General features: G+C 40.6%; 1 protein-coding gene across 1 annotated transcript; it reads right to left on the bottom strand.

Annotated features, from left to right (window-relative positions):
- Positions 1–1,873: 1,873 nt before the first annotated feature.
- On the bottom strand, positions 1,874–15,496 carry sec62 (SEC62 homolog, preprotein translocation factor). Its single transcript, XM_084058255.1, has 8 exons — positions 15,425–15,496; positions 10,089–10,197; positions 7,614–7,719; positions 7,229–7,448; positions 6,796–6,891; positions 6,634–6,694; positions 6,394–6,513; positions 1,874–5,769 (listed from the first exon to the last, which is right to left on the bottom strand). Exons 1-8 carry the CDS (start codon positions 15,458–15,460, stop codon positions 5,201–5,203), a joined length of 1,317 nt encoding a protein of 438 aa, XP_083914381.1. The 5' UTR covers positions 15,461–15,496; the 3' UTR covers positions 1,874–5,200.
- Between the last annotated feature and the right edge of the window lie 1,857 nt (positions 15,497–17,353).

The raw sequence follows: 17,353 nt of genomic DNA on the forward strand, positions 1-17,353 counted from the left end.
TACTCCTATAAGGTTTTTGGGGGGACGATTTTGAAAATCAGTAAGATAGACTTGAGAAGTGAATTCGAATTGAATCTCAGATTATACTAAGAACCAATTACTCCCACGGAGACATCAAATTTCTCTTTTGGGCATTGAGTCCCAAGACTCAAGGCCTTAAAGAGAAATTTGATGTCTCCGCGGGAGTAATTGGTTCGACTCAAGACCCAAAAGAAGGTGAACTGACTGTAATGATTCAAAATGTCATATATAGAATGGAAACCCCATTCAAACTTTAAAATTTTCATCCTAATATGGACATGTTTGCCTGAAAAGGAATCTTTGAAATGTTTAATAGTTTTAGAATTGTGCTCCTTTAAAAGTTCAGAGATTTATAATGGAGGTCGATGGACGAATTTGGGACCTCAAAAAAACACTTTCACCTAGAAACTCCATTCACAGTTCAAATTTTTTTCGATGAAGCCCACGTCGGCAGTCAGGTTGGGGAGGAACCAGAAGTGGTGGCGGCCGCCCGTTTACCACCCGGTAGTGAAAATAGCAGATCTACAAGCTTACGATGTAACGCATTGTGAGCTTGTAGATCTGCTACGTTCACTGCTTTGGGTCCCGGGGAGACATCAAATTTATGTTTTGGGTCCCGAGCTAAAAGGTTTTGGAACCTCTGGTTTAAAAGATGCTAATAATATCTTTGTTTATTGTAGCTACTCCACTTATTCATTAACTGCTTTTACTTGTATTAAACGTTATAGCTGGATAGCTGTTCTGAATTGTGAACCAGCAGTAGTCTAGAACAAGGGGCCCGTGATAGGATTTAGTTTTTTTACTAACCACTTGAACCCTATTCCTTTTCTGAGGGGAACATTAGCCGAAAATAGCAGATCTACAAGCTCTCAACGCCTCGCACTGCGAGGCGTTGAGAGCTTGTAGATCGGCTATTTTTGGCAAAGAGGCTAGGTGTAGAGGGAAAAAAGAGCAGACTAAGTAAAAGAAATGTTTTTATCTGAAACACAATTGTATACAATATAGAGGGGGTCCCTGCTTCATCTCTCTCTCAGCTAGGGGGTCCCTGGCCTGAAAACGTTGAAGACCCCTGATCTAAATTAAAACAAAAGTTTGAAATATTTCACTTTATGCACAATGACTCTAGAGTATATCAAAGTTTCACTTTTCAATTAAGGAAAAAAAACTTTCCCACAATGTAATTTCTGTAGATAGAACTAAAGTTTTCAAATAATTGTATTTGAGTAAAAGTACAATATTTGCCTCTGATAGTAGACTACATATCAGAGGCAAATATTGTACTTCTACTCAAATACTTGTACTCCACAAAATAATGTAGTGGAGTAGAAGTAAAAGTATTGAAAATTGGAAATACTCCAGTAAAGTAAAATAATACCTCAAAAGTGTACTTAAAACTAGGGTAAGAAATATTTCTTTGTTAAAATAAGTGTTAAATAGCTCTATATTCTGATGGTACTCATTGCTATACAGTGTTTGTTCAGTAACAGTCTCCTTGTCTCTTCAGCTCTTTGGTAAACAAAAAAACACATTTTCAGACTCAACTCACACAGGATAAACAAGTGCATTTGGAAGAGATGACACAAAGAAATGAGCTGACAAAATTGCAACTGTAACACAATTTAAGCTGATAAATGGGTACTGTCCTGATTGGCTGAACAACCAACTGAAAATGTATTGTTTATTAAAGAGCTGGAGAGACCCGTTACTGAACAAACACTCAGAATATAGTAATTTAACCTTTGAACAAAAAACTGTTTGTTTTCACCAAAAAATATTTAGTACAGTAGGCCTACTTGAATACATGTACTTTGTTACTTTCCACCACTGGACAAAATTCCACAAAACGTCATAATGCTTTCTATACTTTTATTGCAATGATAAGTTACAATTATATTTCCAGACATCCAGTTTATTAAATTATACTCCATGATGCGATCGTCAAAATGATATCAATCCAAACATGGACGACTAGGTGGTCGAACTCGAAATACTTTGTTTTGACCAGAGATAAAACATGAAGGATTATTTTTTTTCTTCCCCAAATGTGTTATGAGAAGCAGCAGCAGCGTAAAGAGCAATACTACAATACAACAGACTCATACTGTGTGACACTCAACAATTTGATAGGTTGTTTTTTTTCCTTCTTTTTTTTTCTTTAATGAAAAATAGTTTTGCCAATATTCAAGAGTACAGCTACTGGCACACTGGCAACTCTTGCCAGAAGACAAAGGAACACAGATGCAATTCACCTGCTGGGGAGAAAAAAAGTTACGATAAAATAAAATGACTGTGATAACATGAGCGAAGAGCAACAAGCCTCAGTGGGATTACAAGCAGCCTGGGAGACTAGACAACAAAGTTGGATGTCTAGAAAACGCACAAGGACTTGCAAACTCTTTCAAGAATGAAAAACAAACAGGTGGGACAATCAAGTGACTTACAGCACAATTTCAATTCTTGCCCAGCAAAATGTGCGAAATCAAGTTAATTATCTTGCAAACAAAACAGTTTTAACCCAAAGTAAGCTTGCCATATTAGGCTAATTGTTGGGAAACCGAAGAGGACTTAACAAGTTTGTCAGTGTTATGCAACCCTTGAGTTTCCCAAATCCCAGGTTAATGGTTGACCACTTTACGAGAGACATAGCCATGGAGTACAATTGTGTACTGTAATCCACTGTGAATTAACTAGTCACATCGCGTTTCTCACATTCAACACCATAATTTAACATGTAAAAACAAAGAACGCAGAAGTCATCCAATGTATTTCCACTGTTTACTGACATGTCATCCAATGTATTCCCACTGTTTAATGACACGTCACCGTTTTCTGACAGAGGTGATGTCTTGGTAATGAGTCATACACTCTTGACAGTTTGCCAATTGATGATTATACAAGAACAAAGAAAATTGCAATAAACTGAAGAAAAAAACATTTCGTATAACAAAAAAAGAAAACGTTGTTCAAGTTGAACAAGTAGTTTCACAATTTATTGGACTGTTATGTATATATTTGATATATCAATAGAATTCATATATAAATGATACATTTCTTTGTGTTTACTTAAATATTATCCTCACTATGAGTAAAATGAGCTTCTAAAACAATTCTAGCCAGAAGATACTGTGAACATACGTAGGAAGGACAGCGTTGGACCATGACACCCCAACCAGTGCACGGATCCCACCTCCAAGGCAGTATTTGACTGCGGTCTTGTTGGCTTTTGTTTTGAATGAGTGTGGAGTCGCAAGTTGTTTAACCGTAGGACTTGATGCTAGTCGACAGGCCTTGACCAGAATTCCAATGAAGGTAGCATTACAACAAAGCAAGATTGATGGAACTCAATGAAGTTCGATTCGCTAAGCAAAGTGCCCACCGTTTTCATATATGACAAGCTTGTGCAAGACTTAAGGTGCGTTCTCACCGGACACGATAAAAATAATTGCGTCACTCTATTCAACTGACATTTTGTCAATTTGGTTGCGGCAGTATCTGCAATGTGTTTGTCACCATTGTAGTAAAACAAGCCAGCACAATGTGTAATAACCAGAGACAGACAATTATCTCTCTCTCACTAGTCCATTCACAAATGTATCATATATCTCAGAAAATCCACACACTGCAACAACAAACTACTTGCCAAATGGATCCCGCCTCAGATGTAATTTTGTTCCCTTCAGCGAAAAATCACGCTGCTAAAAAAATTAAGAGGAAACACGTGGCATCCAATGTGAACGCACCTTTAGATGGGACATTCTCATTCTGCATTCTAAATCTTGAGCCTAGTGTCAATAGTTTCATTGAGACCAAAAACACGTATTTATCTAGATACCAACCACTCTGTTGCTGTGCTTTTCTTGTAGGACTTGCAAAGGGTTTGGTGTTTGACACTGTACAAAACAAATGGAAAATGTAATAAAAATCCATCGCTGAAACCTGTTTGTGTGTATGAAATCAGCATGCATACAATAACATTGTACTGTATGTTGTGTTTTTGGCACTGGAATTTGTCTTAACTTTATATCTGGTTCTATGTGTAAATAGAAACATTGAACTGTACATTTTGCAGCTTCGGCTGTACAGCTATGCTGAAAAGAAATGGCCACCTCCATTGCTCAGTTTTACAGTAAAAATAAAAAGTCCCGCTGTTTTAACATGAACTAAATCTACATTTCAGACTGTGTGTTTAGGATTGCACAATGATAATCATATCAGCCATACAAAAAACATTTCTCACTGAAAATAGCAATTACCTCAGAGAGCCACTGGCTGCTCATAAGCTCTACCCAGCCACGGATCTCTTGATTCCGCAGGTAAACTAATGGGTTTGGTCCATCCAGATTAGCTTAGGTTCATTGAGAAAGCGGACGAAGTTGGTCAATTTCGTTAAGTTTTAGTGCTGCCTGAGAATGCTACCAGGCTGACTGTCATTCCGACAGGAACAAGTGTACCCCCTCGGCATGTATGTATCTACCCTACCAAGCACAATGCCAACCTTGACAGGGTCAAGGGAAGGGGGCTTGGGGACTGCATGGCTTAAAACACTGGGCCCCCCTGCCCGAAAAAGCACCACTACTACTTTGATTGTACCAATTCACAAAGAGCTCTCAAAGAGGACAACAGACCAAAAAGGATAGCAGGGGTTCGAGGAAAAACTATGCATGTGTGTGTCTGACAAATCTACTCCATCATCTGTAATAGAGATGCGGTCCTTTTGGCTTCACATACCCCTGAAAACATCCAAAGAAAACTCAAAACAGTTTGAAGTGAAATGACATGGGAAAGCAACACAAGACAAATATAGATAAAATCTAAAATGTGGTTGTGACAGAATATAGCCGCAAGGGGGTTCGGGGGGCATGTCTGGTGGCAGTTTTAAATTCTAAATTCTTCTTTTTGAATCAACAGCAGGGAAGGAGGTATTCTGATCCACAATAAGGCTTCTTTCTCACCTCCCACCCCCACCCCACACAACCCCCATCATTGTCAGAGCCATCTTCCCCGCTGGGCTTGTCTATGGGTACCGTATTGAATGTAAGATCTCAACGGAGAATAAAGAGATGGGAACCTCTCCACAGCCTCAGCACGGACAGTAGAGGAGTCCAGGGAGCACAGGAGAGTGAAGGAAAGAGAGGGAGACAATGAGAGAGAGAGACAGAGAGATGGGATTCAAAAGAGTTTATGTTTCAACAGTCTGTTGCTTAGTCTCGCTCGCTCCCTCCTCTTCCCTCTCCTCTGTCTCCTCCTGCTCTTCCTCCTGCTCTTCCCCCTCCTCGTCTTCCGTGTGCTGCTCCAGCTCTTCTCTGGTGATCATCTCAAAGTCGTTGCCATTGCTGTGTTGGGATCCTTCGTCCTCCCGCCGCTCGCTGTCTGTGTCCGAGTGGCGCTCTGCCCCTGTACCGGATGCTCCCACCTCCTCCTCTCCCTCGGCTTCATTCTTCTCACCAGGCTCTGCCTCCCTGTTCTCCTCCTCTTCCTCCTCCTCCTCCTCCTCACCGTCCCTCTTTTCGCCATCAGACTTCTCGTCACTGTCCGACTTGTGGCCCTTGGCTGAAGCGTCACCATCGTCCTTGTCCTCAGTCTTATCAGAGCCCTTCTTGGAAGCTCCCCGCGGGCCCTTGTACTCGTGCGTGTAGAGGGGCCTGAACGAGTCGATGAAGCCCACGTCGGCAGTCAGGTTGGGGAGGAACCAGAAGTGGTGGCGGCCGCCCGTTACCACCCAGATAATCAAGAACAGAATGCAGCGAGCTGGAGGGAAGAGAGGGCATGACAAAATGACTCGACTTTAAGGACACATAAGTCAACTGATTTTGTCATTATATCGGAAACCCAGCACAATAACGGGTGTAACACATTACAGTCCAGCTGAAGAATGAATCTGATTTAGGTTAAAAAAAAAAATGCTGAAAGATTAAGATTATCATTTATTTTAATCTCTGCCAGGACGGAACGGCCAGGGGTGGAATTATGTTTCCGCCCCTGTCTGTCCGCCTGGCTGTGAGCAGGTAATCTTGGCCACCACTGGACCAATCGGCGTGTGCACTCACAATCCCAGTAGTCACCAAGGAATAACCTCCACCTAAATGTTTAAAATCTAAGCGAAAAGTCTGTCATACAAATGCTATTCCCCCCGCAGCTTCCTCGGGTTCTGATTTGAACCGGAAACACATACTGTATGACACCTTCATATGTGACACCTGAGACTCAATTAAAATGAGTGCAACAGCAGAAAAGAGTTAAGTTAGGTTTTATTTTTTGGATAAAAGTAACAAATTTAACTATGAATATTTCGTGAAACATTAGGAATGTTTCTCTAATGTGACATCAATAGACATAAACAATTCTACATTTGGTTTTAATGTGCGTACTTACCAACTGCTAGAAGCAGTATGCTGGCCACGAAGCAGCCTGCTGCCACACTGAGATAGTACACTCCTACACGCATCTCAGCTGGCCAGAGAGGGAACAGGGTGGCTGCTATCACTGCAATTACTGTACAGAAATAAAGCACACACAAAATGGCCTGGTGAATTGGTGAAATCAATTGCGATGGTGATTAACAAAACAACCCAGGGCTTTAATTCTTTGTTCCTGTCATTCCAAACAACTCACCCAATATCAGACCCATGGCAAACGTTTTGAAATGGACCGGATCGTAAATCCACACGTACACCTGGCAAACAGAGAGAGGAGACACATGCGTTTAGGCATCTTTTGAGGGCCGTGTTTACAGGACACTGCTGGTGACAGGAGCAATGCTCTCTGCACGCTCACCTCGTTTCCGTCCAGAAAGACCTGGTCCTCGTGGGGCTCCAGTTTAAACTTTTTTTTCGCTTCTTTCTTCTTCTTGGGAGTTCCAGGGCTGTCGTCCTGTGGAAATAAGTTTGTTCTTTATTTTTCATGTTTGACTGAAATAGTTTTAAGTGGTAGGAGACACCATCATATATCTTAAACCTTGTAGCCATTTTCAACAACAGCTGTTCAGGTGGACAAGGCGGAACTCAAAACAAATGCTGTTGGACGTGTGATTACGTACACACCAAAAACTATAAGATGTTACGGTACAGTTGTACAAAATATGAATCCTATTGCATTAACATTATCTAAGGAATGTAACATTTCATTGTTACATTCATGAGCATAATTTCTACGCAAGTACAGCTGTAATCTACTGCGTTGTCACTGCCGTCAGTGACTGATAACGTACGTTCTTCTCTTTTTTTGCATCGGCACAGTCAGAATCCTTTTTCTTCTCCTTTTCTTTCTTCCCCTTCTTCTCGTCCTCCTTGCTGCTGTCGCACTTGGCTTTGTCTTTGTCTTTCTCCTTCTCTTTCTCTTTCTCCTTCTCCTTCTCCTTCTTGGTCTCCTTCTCTGGCTTCTTCTTCATGACCTTGAGGGCCCGGTGGTAGAACTGCTTCTTCAGGAGTCTGGAAGAGAAAAATACACAACAACTGCTGTTTTGTCATTTTAAAACCCCCCGGGGCAGCGGCCCTCCTCCAAGAGAGCAATCCATTACATAATTCCATCCATTACATATAGTATATTATTATATATCTGAGAGGTATGGTAGAGGCTGGTAAAAAGTGGCTGACCTGTTGCAGTAATCCACCACAGACTCCCTGGTGGTGAAAAGGGCCTCCTCTCCCTTCTTGGCTTTAGCCCACTTCGAGTCCAGCAGACAGTCGACCGCCTTGGAGGCTAGAATACAAACACAAAGGCACACATTCATGCATATTGAGTATAGCCTGGTAAACCCTCCCTCCGGAAATCTCATTTCCATTCGATTTCTAGAAGGAGTCTGGTCTGAAACGCCTTTCTCCAATAACCGCTCTGCTCGCCGAGCCGACGAGCCTATCAGCGTCGTCGCTCATTGTTCTGTGATTGACAGCGACAGTTGGCCAATCAGGTGGCGAGTTCGAGTGAGCCCGAATGAACCCGAGTGCAGCCTGAGAGCCGCCGACAAAAGACGAACGGCAGCCATTGTTGTTTGTGCGAGTGCCTTCACTTCTTACTTTCAGTTTTATAACGCTTTCAAACTTCTTTTTTGAGGCACGGAATTTACTTATAAGATATCGTTTGGATAGAATTTAGTTGTTTAACTTCATATATGTGGTCAATTAATCATGACAGAGCCTATTTAAAAATATAAATTTAGAGAACCGGCAGGGGCGGGGAGTGACACGCATGTATCCCAATAAGGCAACCTATTTTCGGCATGGCCGTCCCAAAAGTCCCGTTGCGTCACATAGCCTGGAGCTCGTCAAAATGAACTGCTCATTGGCTGAAGGGGGAAAACGATCATTGGTTGAAGGGGTTGTCAGTCAACGGTATTACTCCCGCCCAACTCCAGCCCACAGCGATTATTGCAGAAAGGCGTTTCAGACCAGACTCCTTCTAGAAATCGAATGGAAATGAGATTTCCGGAGGGAGGGTTTACCAGGCTATATTGAGTAGGGACATTCACAAATATCCTTCTATAAATCCTACAATAAAACCCTGCATCCATTTTCTTGGCCAATCATCTGAAATCATCTATCTGAAATTGCACATGGGAATTGAGAATTGGCAATGGCATAGGCAAGGATTAACAAAGCAGATTTCAAAATCTTCTCAAATGTAAGCTATTTATTAGCATTTCTGACAAGTCTGCACGGAGTGGGGCGGCAGTGGAATTTAGAACAGCCGTCTGGGAATCGGAAGGTCCCCGGTTCGATCCTCGGATCCTACAGGCTTTGTGTCGCCTGGTTAAGTATTACTGGAAGAAACCCAACCCATCAAATGCTTGCCGGTGTGCACATTCTGAACACCACTGATGGGTCAAAGCAGACAAGTATTTACCCCTCAGGGATCACTACAAATTCCTTTTTTTCTGTTCAGTCTGCACGTAGTTGGCAAGCACGCATAGCCGGGAATTAAGTGTTGAAAATATGATGGTCTGAGTCAAACATCTTGGTAGACCTGGCACAACCACATTATAACCACCTTTGACAAATAAATGTGAAATTGTACTACATTGCGTTTTTTTTTTGCACCACAAAACGACAGGTAAAAATATAATCTGCTACAAAGCTTCTCTTTTGCACTGAACATGCAGCAGCCGAACCTAATACAACCTTTAAAGCTGCACTGTGCAAACATTTTTTAAGTCACAGGGCCTGAAAATAATATAGACTGTATGTCATTGAGACTGTCAGCCTCAATGACAGTCCAGTCCTTTCTAAAGTGTGCCGTTCAGAGTCTCACTTATTCACATTAGTTCACAACTTGGTACACCTATATATCACAGCAATCAGGGTAGTCATGGTAACAGAAATGGAAGAAGCCTTCGTTGATACAGATCTCTCTCCCTCACTCGCATCAGCGTGTCGCTTCTATTGAAAACGGTTGACAGAAAGTCACTGCTGAAAAGAGATGTTCCTGGTGGACTTGCAACCTGAAGCTGTCCACAGGCTGTGAAAGCATCAGTAGGAGAAACATGAGGATGTTTATGCTGTAGGGAACACAGTGATGTTGTTTTAGTTTTTTACAGATATGGCCTAGAGGTGATTAACCGGTCCATTAATTCATCAGCTCTTCCACCCATAGCTAAGGTAAATAGCATTCATCATGGACCATCGGTCCAACAGTGCCAGAGATTAGCTGTTCACAGACACACATACACACACAGATGGACGGATACGTCCGTCTGATTTGGATTGTGTGACCTACGGTTCAAGAGATAAAGGCCAAAACGTGAAGTGAACTGTTATAACACCACCATGACGCCACCATGAGGCCAATTAGAATATTTATGACACACAACGTCGGAAACACGGCACACACGGACGGACAAAAGCGAAAACATACTCTCCGCCTTCAGCCTGGCAGAGACTGGTAAACACCTACCTATGTCTGTATTCATTATCATAATAAATAGGGAGAAAATGAAGCTAACAGCAATAAGGATATTAAAAACCTTGGTTTTGTTAATTTGCCCATGAGGTCATAAAGACATCATGACGCACAAATCTGTAATATCAGCAGCAAATGGGTCGAGACTAATGGAGAGGTGAAAGTGCAGCACTGACCGGTAAAGTAGTCCACTCTGTGGCCCATCATGTTAGTGGACTTCGTGGGGCAGTTGAAGCGGAGGTACTTGGCCACTGCCTTCTCATCCTTAGTGGGCTCACTCACCTCCTGTAGTGGATGAACACATATTTGTATTTCTTTTACACAGTGAAAAACAAAACAAACAAAAACAACGCAATAAAACACAATCACTGCACAACATTCCTTCAGTGTTCAATCCAAATCAATGCACAGGTCTTAGTCTGGCCATATTTAGCCCACTGACTATGACTCACGGTTTGTTTGATTTTCAAAGAAGTAATTGAAATCTGTTCATTTCAGTGTGGTATGAAAATCTACTTGCAGAGACTCCAAATTTGCTTGAGGTAGGTAATACAACAAAGCAAATATCACAGTTATTTGTTATAAGTTAATGTTACTGTGTTTAAATTTTCTAGCAGCGCCCACTTCGTAGAACTGCCAGTTCACCTGCATGCTAATTATCCACAAGGGAATAGTAGGACTGTGGTACTTTTTTCCCACGATTTTGTAACCCATTTATTCACCCAGTGCCAATTGTCTAAGTAATCCTGGGCGCTACACTCCCTCGGCCAGCCTGACAGGGGGGAGATTCCCTGGTTAGACGTAGCGCGTGGAAGGAACACGTTATTCCAACCAGTTTCTTTCCCCTCCATCAGGTGCCCCGGCTGACCAGGGGGAGGCAGTATAGAGACCAGGATTACAGCACTGATGACGCGGCGGAGAGAACACGCCTCCAGCGTCCCCGGCGGGAATCGAACCCAGGACCTTCTAGCTGTGAGGCGACAGCGCTACCGACTGCGGTACTTTTTAAGACACAGGGGAACCTACCACGGACATACTGTACATGCTACAATACAATGCACACAGGCCCAGAATGCTGAAATGAGAAACAAATCTACAGACAACCATGTGTTTCTTGGGTAACCTGACAATGTGCCAAAGACCATTTCATCAGTGCACTCTTGCAAAAGAGATGTGTGTGAATCTATTAGTTAAAGAATGCATCACCCGCATGTTTCAAAACACATTTTGGACTCATTTTGGACACATTAGGGACTCAGTATTTTGCTAGTCACGTGTCAGAAGCATTGAGCGATGCAACTTTAAGCAAGCGACTGACTTTACTGTGCTGTTTTTAAATGCAATGAACTGCCTCCGTCAGAATTTGCATCAGAGGCCTAATGTTTCAAGCACTAATGTTCCACAAAATGAGAGGAAATATTTAAAGTAAACTTCACAATTCCTAGTCAAGTCTATGCATGAAGTTATAATTCATTTCTTGTTATAATAATTACGGTGTTGCTTAAATGTCGGTGAGAAGGGATAGCGCAGTTCACATTAATCAAATGCTGTATCCTCCACATCTGCACAGGGCTCCACATACTTATCTATAAAACACCCGTGACCCAATGCTTTAGTTATGGAGTTTGTCCTATCTGAATCTGCATGTAGTGGAGACTTTTTACCTGTCTGGCGAAAATAGCCGATCTGCAAGTTCATGCGTTGTTGTGAGCTTGTAGATCTGACATTTTTATATTATTCTGAGCGATGTGATTCATTATCAATATTTAAGTGATCATGGGAGATACATGGTCTTTATACATCAGAATTCAATTTCTATTTGCCTGCTTGCAGTTTACAGAGAGAAACCTAAAAAATACAGGGAAGACATCCTCACCCATTTTAGCTATTTAAACCATATATAATGGAGTTCCCCCAGGGTTCTATACTAGGATCCCTCCTATTTTCACTCTTTTTATCTCCACCGAAAAATAGACGATCTACAAGCTCACAACTTATCGCATTTGTGAAGCCTTGTGAGCTTGTAAATTGGTGGTCTATAAGAAGAGTAATGTTAATGTGGAATCCAAAGACAAATGAAAACCAGAAAAAGTCCTAAAATTGTCGCACTACCTCCCATTTAGACCTGAGGTCGATTCTAAAAACGAGTCCTTAATCCTGACCTAAGCTTTCTGAAAAACATCAAATGTCAGCCGGGGCGCCTGATGGAGGGGAAAGGAACTGGTTGGAATAACGTGTTCCTTCCACGCGCTACGTCCTACCGGGGAAACTCTCCCCTGTCAGGTGACAAGGTCAGTTGGCTCTCATGCATTGAAGGAGGCATGAGCTCGGCCCTGGCCTCCCTAGGTTGGCAGAGGGAGTGGGTGCCCAGGATTACATAGACAATTCGCACTGGGTGTAAAAAATAGGGGTTACAAAATCGTGGGATAAAGATTTAAAGTAAAAAAAAAAAAAAAAAACATCAAATGTTAATAATAAAAAACTACAACTAAACACAGAGGTGTTCCTGGCTTGTAAAGGTATAACAACGTAATGTATAGGTGTTCCAGGTCTAAATGGGTTAAAAAGGCAGATCCGGCCCGGACCGTTGAACTAGCGACACTTGAGGCTCCAATGTAGCCTAACGGCGCATCACGGGTTCAAGTCCCGTTCCCGACGATCTTTGTTGCATGTCTCTCCCCATCTCTCTCTCCCTGTTTCTTGTCCATCTCCACTGTATGCTATCAATTAAAGGCAGAAAAAATAAATATATATATCAATAAAATAAAATAAGAGACGCTTCTGTTGGAAATGGACTAAAGAGTCAAACAAATGTTCAACAACTGGTGGTGGGTATACAAACTGGGGACACTTCTAACTCTGATGTGGTTTCCAGTTAACTTGACACATCCAATTGTGTGGCTTATAAATTCATTTCAGTGATTCACCTTCACCACATTCGATGAGTAGAGCAGCCAACTTCTCTGCTACCTTTTTTTTTATCCGTTTTCACAATATATGTGCAGTTTTGTGCACGGCCTGGTAGTCTGTCTGCCAAAGGCAGGGGACAGCATGCCAACACAGAGGAGAATGAGAGCATCAGCACAATGAGATCCAACGCCGCTGTCTCCTGCTCAGCTGGCTCTAGCTGCCATGTACCAGCAACACGAGGAAGGCAGCGCCTTCAAATGTCCCTTTGTCTCAAGCACCAGGTTATCGCTATTCGCTAAAGCAACTTTGTTATATGAGACCTCCCCCGATATGATCTCCCACGGCTGGTCCGACAGAGTGACTTGGCTCTTCTCACTGTAAGACCAGTAACAGACCAAAAAGCAACATCCTCTATATGGGAAACTCACTGGCCACACTTTGAGCTTAGCTTCTTGGATTTTGGATGCTAGTTATAACTAAATATTTAGCATCTGAATAATAAAGAATTTAAGAGCCCCAAAAATAAGCCAAGAGTTGCATAACAAAGAGGAGTATGCTTTGGGACAGACCACATCAAGGAACAGATAACCTGTTTACATATATAATCGCAGTTGGGTGGAAACCTTCTATGTCCAAAACAGTTACTTTTCAGAAAATGGGGAAAATAAACTGTCTAATGGATCCAATGATGTTATTTAGTCACAAGCTCTTGTTAATACTTGTCATTGGTTCAATATCTATACAATCCACAGACACACTTGACCAAAATAATTGAAAAATAGCATATCTACAACAAGCTCACAACGCATTGCTTGTGTTGCGATGCATCGGCTATTGTAGACTGGCTATTTTTGCAACTTTTGCGTGTATGACGAAGTAGGGTATTAATTTACGATAAAACATAAAAAGTTGAAATATGGGGATACGAGATTACTGCCCGACTGCAACGATATAGCCATTAAGATAAGCAATATTATGCAACAAAAAAGTTTCACCAACAGGCATTTTTAATGGTCAACTGTAGTACCATGCTGGCTTGTTGCAACTATGCTCAATAAAGAGTTCCCAGAAATAATTAATGAAACGTTTCCATTGCCAAAGAAACAGTTTAGCACATTGTTTCCTTGTTTATCTAAATACTGTCCTCATGGCAAAAGAAAACAATAACTAAGTGTTGGCGGACTATGGACTCTCAATCAAGAATGACTCCAATCTGTGTTGCCTGTACAGGTGGTTCCTCAGAAAACCGATACCCCACTTTGTACCTGATCCCAGCATTACACTCAACTGTCTGAGTTGAGCCAGACAACATTGATCCATTGCCGTCTGGCTCAACTCAGAGTATAATATCAATTCTTCTTCTTCATCATCTTTTGTTCTACTTCCTAGACAAATAAGGCTATCCCAATCTCTCAAGACAGATTCCCTAAACAAGTGATGGCAAAATGTTTTTTGAAAGCTGACTTTATGCTTTAAAAAATCAACTGTGTAGCTTATACCTAAACAAATATCTTTGCCGAAAAGGACCATGGCCCAACATGAAAAGACTGTCAATGACTGGCATTAGCAAGACAGATTAAGCAAAATGTAGCAGGTTATTATTGCCATTTATTTTCAAATGCTTTGCACCAGGACCTTCTGCTCTATATGTCCCTGACATGGAATTATACTCAGTGGTGGAAGTACTAGATATTTTACTTGAGTAAAAGTACCAATAACACAATATAGAAATACTGTTTACAAGTAAAAGGCCTGTGTTCAAAATGTTACTCGAGTAAAACTAAATTGTTTATAAATAGCAGATCTACAAGCTCACAAGCGTTGTGAGCTTGTAGATCTGCTATTTTCAAATAGCCTATGATCTTAAATAGGGCTGAAGTGCTTAATGTATGTTTTATAATATAACAATTTACATCTGCAAAGTAACTAGTAACTAAAGTTTTCAAATAATTGTTGTGTTGAGATGTAGTGGAGGTAGAAGTAAAACACTTGCAAATTGTTAATACTCCAGTAGAGTAAAAAAGTTACTCAAAATTGTATTTAAGTACAGTACTTGAGTAAATGTACTTAGTTACTTCGCACCACTGATTACACTGTACACACATACAGCACAACGTGTACACACACCTGCAGTGCTCTCTCTCCAATCATCATATAGGCAGTTTGTGGATGTAAATTAACTTTAGAGCGGATATGGTGAGAGCTGACGCAGCTTAGCAAAGCTGACGATAGTTAGCAACTAAATTAGCCTGGAAAAAGTGAGATTTTACAAGACAAACGGACAGACTCGTCTCACACATCTAAACACATCGACAACATAAGTCTATATTCATTGACGTGGGCGAGACGTGTTGTGCACGAGCACCTCTGGAAAACGGCTTTACGGAAACAAAAACCAGCTTTGAGAATGAAAATATTGACATCTGTTTCGCCAGCTAACGCTAGCTTGTTATTCTCACAGCCCATGGTGTTTCACTGGCTCTTACTGCTGCCATGGCTGGGAATGGCCATCTAATAAGTCATACAGCAGTATAGTAGTTCATTGTCTTGTCTTGGTATTTCTTCCACGAGCGACATTATTGTGTGGACGATAGTTGTTTACCTGGATCCGTTTCTTGTGCCTCCGTCGCTCCGCCATGATCCTCACACTCAGCTCTGACCCAGACACCGAATGCGTCTGCGCGGTAGAGAGAGAGAGGAAAGCCTGGGTTGTACTTCGTCGTACTCTCTGGTCGTACTGTATGCCGGTGTCGCGCAGAGCAACTACTTCAAAGAAATACTCAAAGATGTCTGTCTGGTATCTGAAAAGCAAGTTTGTATTTGTCAAATGTGTACTTGAGTTAGTTAACCAGTGTTTTTTCTTTCTTTTTTTCTTTTACTTAAAAAGTATCAATACTCCTGCAATGTAGAATACACTCTTACAAGTAAAAGTCTGGTAATCAACATTTATTTGAGTAAAAGTACAAAAGTGTTGGCTTCAAAATGTACTTAAAGTACCAAAAGTAAAAGTACTCATTGTGCAGAAGGTCCCATTTCACAAATTTTCAAATGTATAAAATGTATAAAAATACGCATTGTGAGCTTGTAGATCAGCTATTTTCAAATGGCTGAAATGTATATAAGGCTGAAGTGGTTATATGTTTTGTAATAATATTAAAAATCTACAAAGTAACTAGTAACTAAAGTTTTCAAATAATTGTAGCAGAGTAAGTAAAGTACAAATACTCAAACAATGTACTTAAGTTAAGTACAGTACTTTTATTACTATTATTTGACAGTATAATCAAATAACTCACATTGCTTCCGTACTCTTTGGTGACATTGTGACAATTTCCCAATTTATGTAATGGAGTGTACCAGGGTTATTATAGGATAGTTAACTAACAAAATAACCAAAAGTAGAATTGGATTTTTTTTTGTAGTTAAGTCAAATAAAAAATAAATAAAAACGAGGCTTTACAAAAAGACTATAACTAACGGAAATTGTTTTGTGTTTACAAAACTAACTAAGACAAACTAAAATCAGAGAAAATGTCCTCGTTTTAGTCTTTGTCAAAAATCTTCAAAATGAGCAAAAATAGCAGAGCTACTAGCACACGCAAGCTCACAATGCGACACATTGTGTGCTTGTAGATCTTTCCCCTGACTAATCTATATTTTAATCAAATCTGAAACTAAAACTATGACTTTTCAAAAACTAAACTAGCAAACCCGCTTAAACGAATCAAAACTAAGCTGAAATAGAAAACAAAAAGTCAAAACTAAATCAAAGTCAAAACTATATGAAAATTGCAAAACTATAATAACCTTGGCGCGTGCGACTGGAGTGGAATGTCCAGAGTGGTGGTTAATTCTTAAATGGGCGGGGGTGTTGAGGGTATTCCATTTTGCCGATACTACAGAAAATCTCCCTCTTTTTCACAGCCTATTTAGCAGGTATGAGTGGACAGATGTCTAAAACAAACAACACTTCCCATTTAGAAAAAAGTCTTTATTTAAAACCCACAACATTAACAAACTTACAAATGTTTCTTTCAAGCTTGTTCATCTTTGATAAGTGAAAAACATATCAAACATTCTTTTCTCAAACATAACACTGTCATACAAAAATACGTATCCTTTGTCGAACTTAAACACTGTACACATCATGCACTACAGCAAAGAAATACTTAGCAGCTTAAAAGGGTAATTTACCCAAACAGAATTATTTTCTAAATTCCACGCTTGTTCTTGTAACATTTCTCTTTGATGAAAAACAAGTCTTTGCAGAGCATTCTTAACCCATCTTAACTCAAAAAGGGATTTATCCATTGTTTTAGATACATTTCAACTGTAATGCAAATGTCATAAAAAATGTACAGCCTCAAAATACATTATGCATTACATTACATATATTACAGTATGCTGTCACATACAATGCTAGGCCTAGCAGTACTTATATCAAAGCTCAAACAATAAATTCCTGTATGAAAAAAAAAGCTATTTAAACAAAGCCAATAGAATCTCAACAAATGGCGCCATTCTCAAATCA

Source organism: Gymnoscopelus microlampas (genome assembly GCF_963454915.1).
Source record: "Gymnoscopelus microlampas genome assembly, chromosome: 5".
Taxonomy (NCBI): Eukaryota; Metazoa; Chordata; class Actinopteri; order Myctophiformes; family Myctophidae; genus Gymnoscopelus; species Gymnoscopelus microlampas.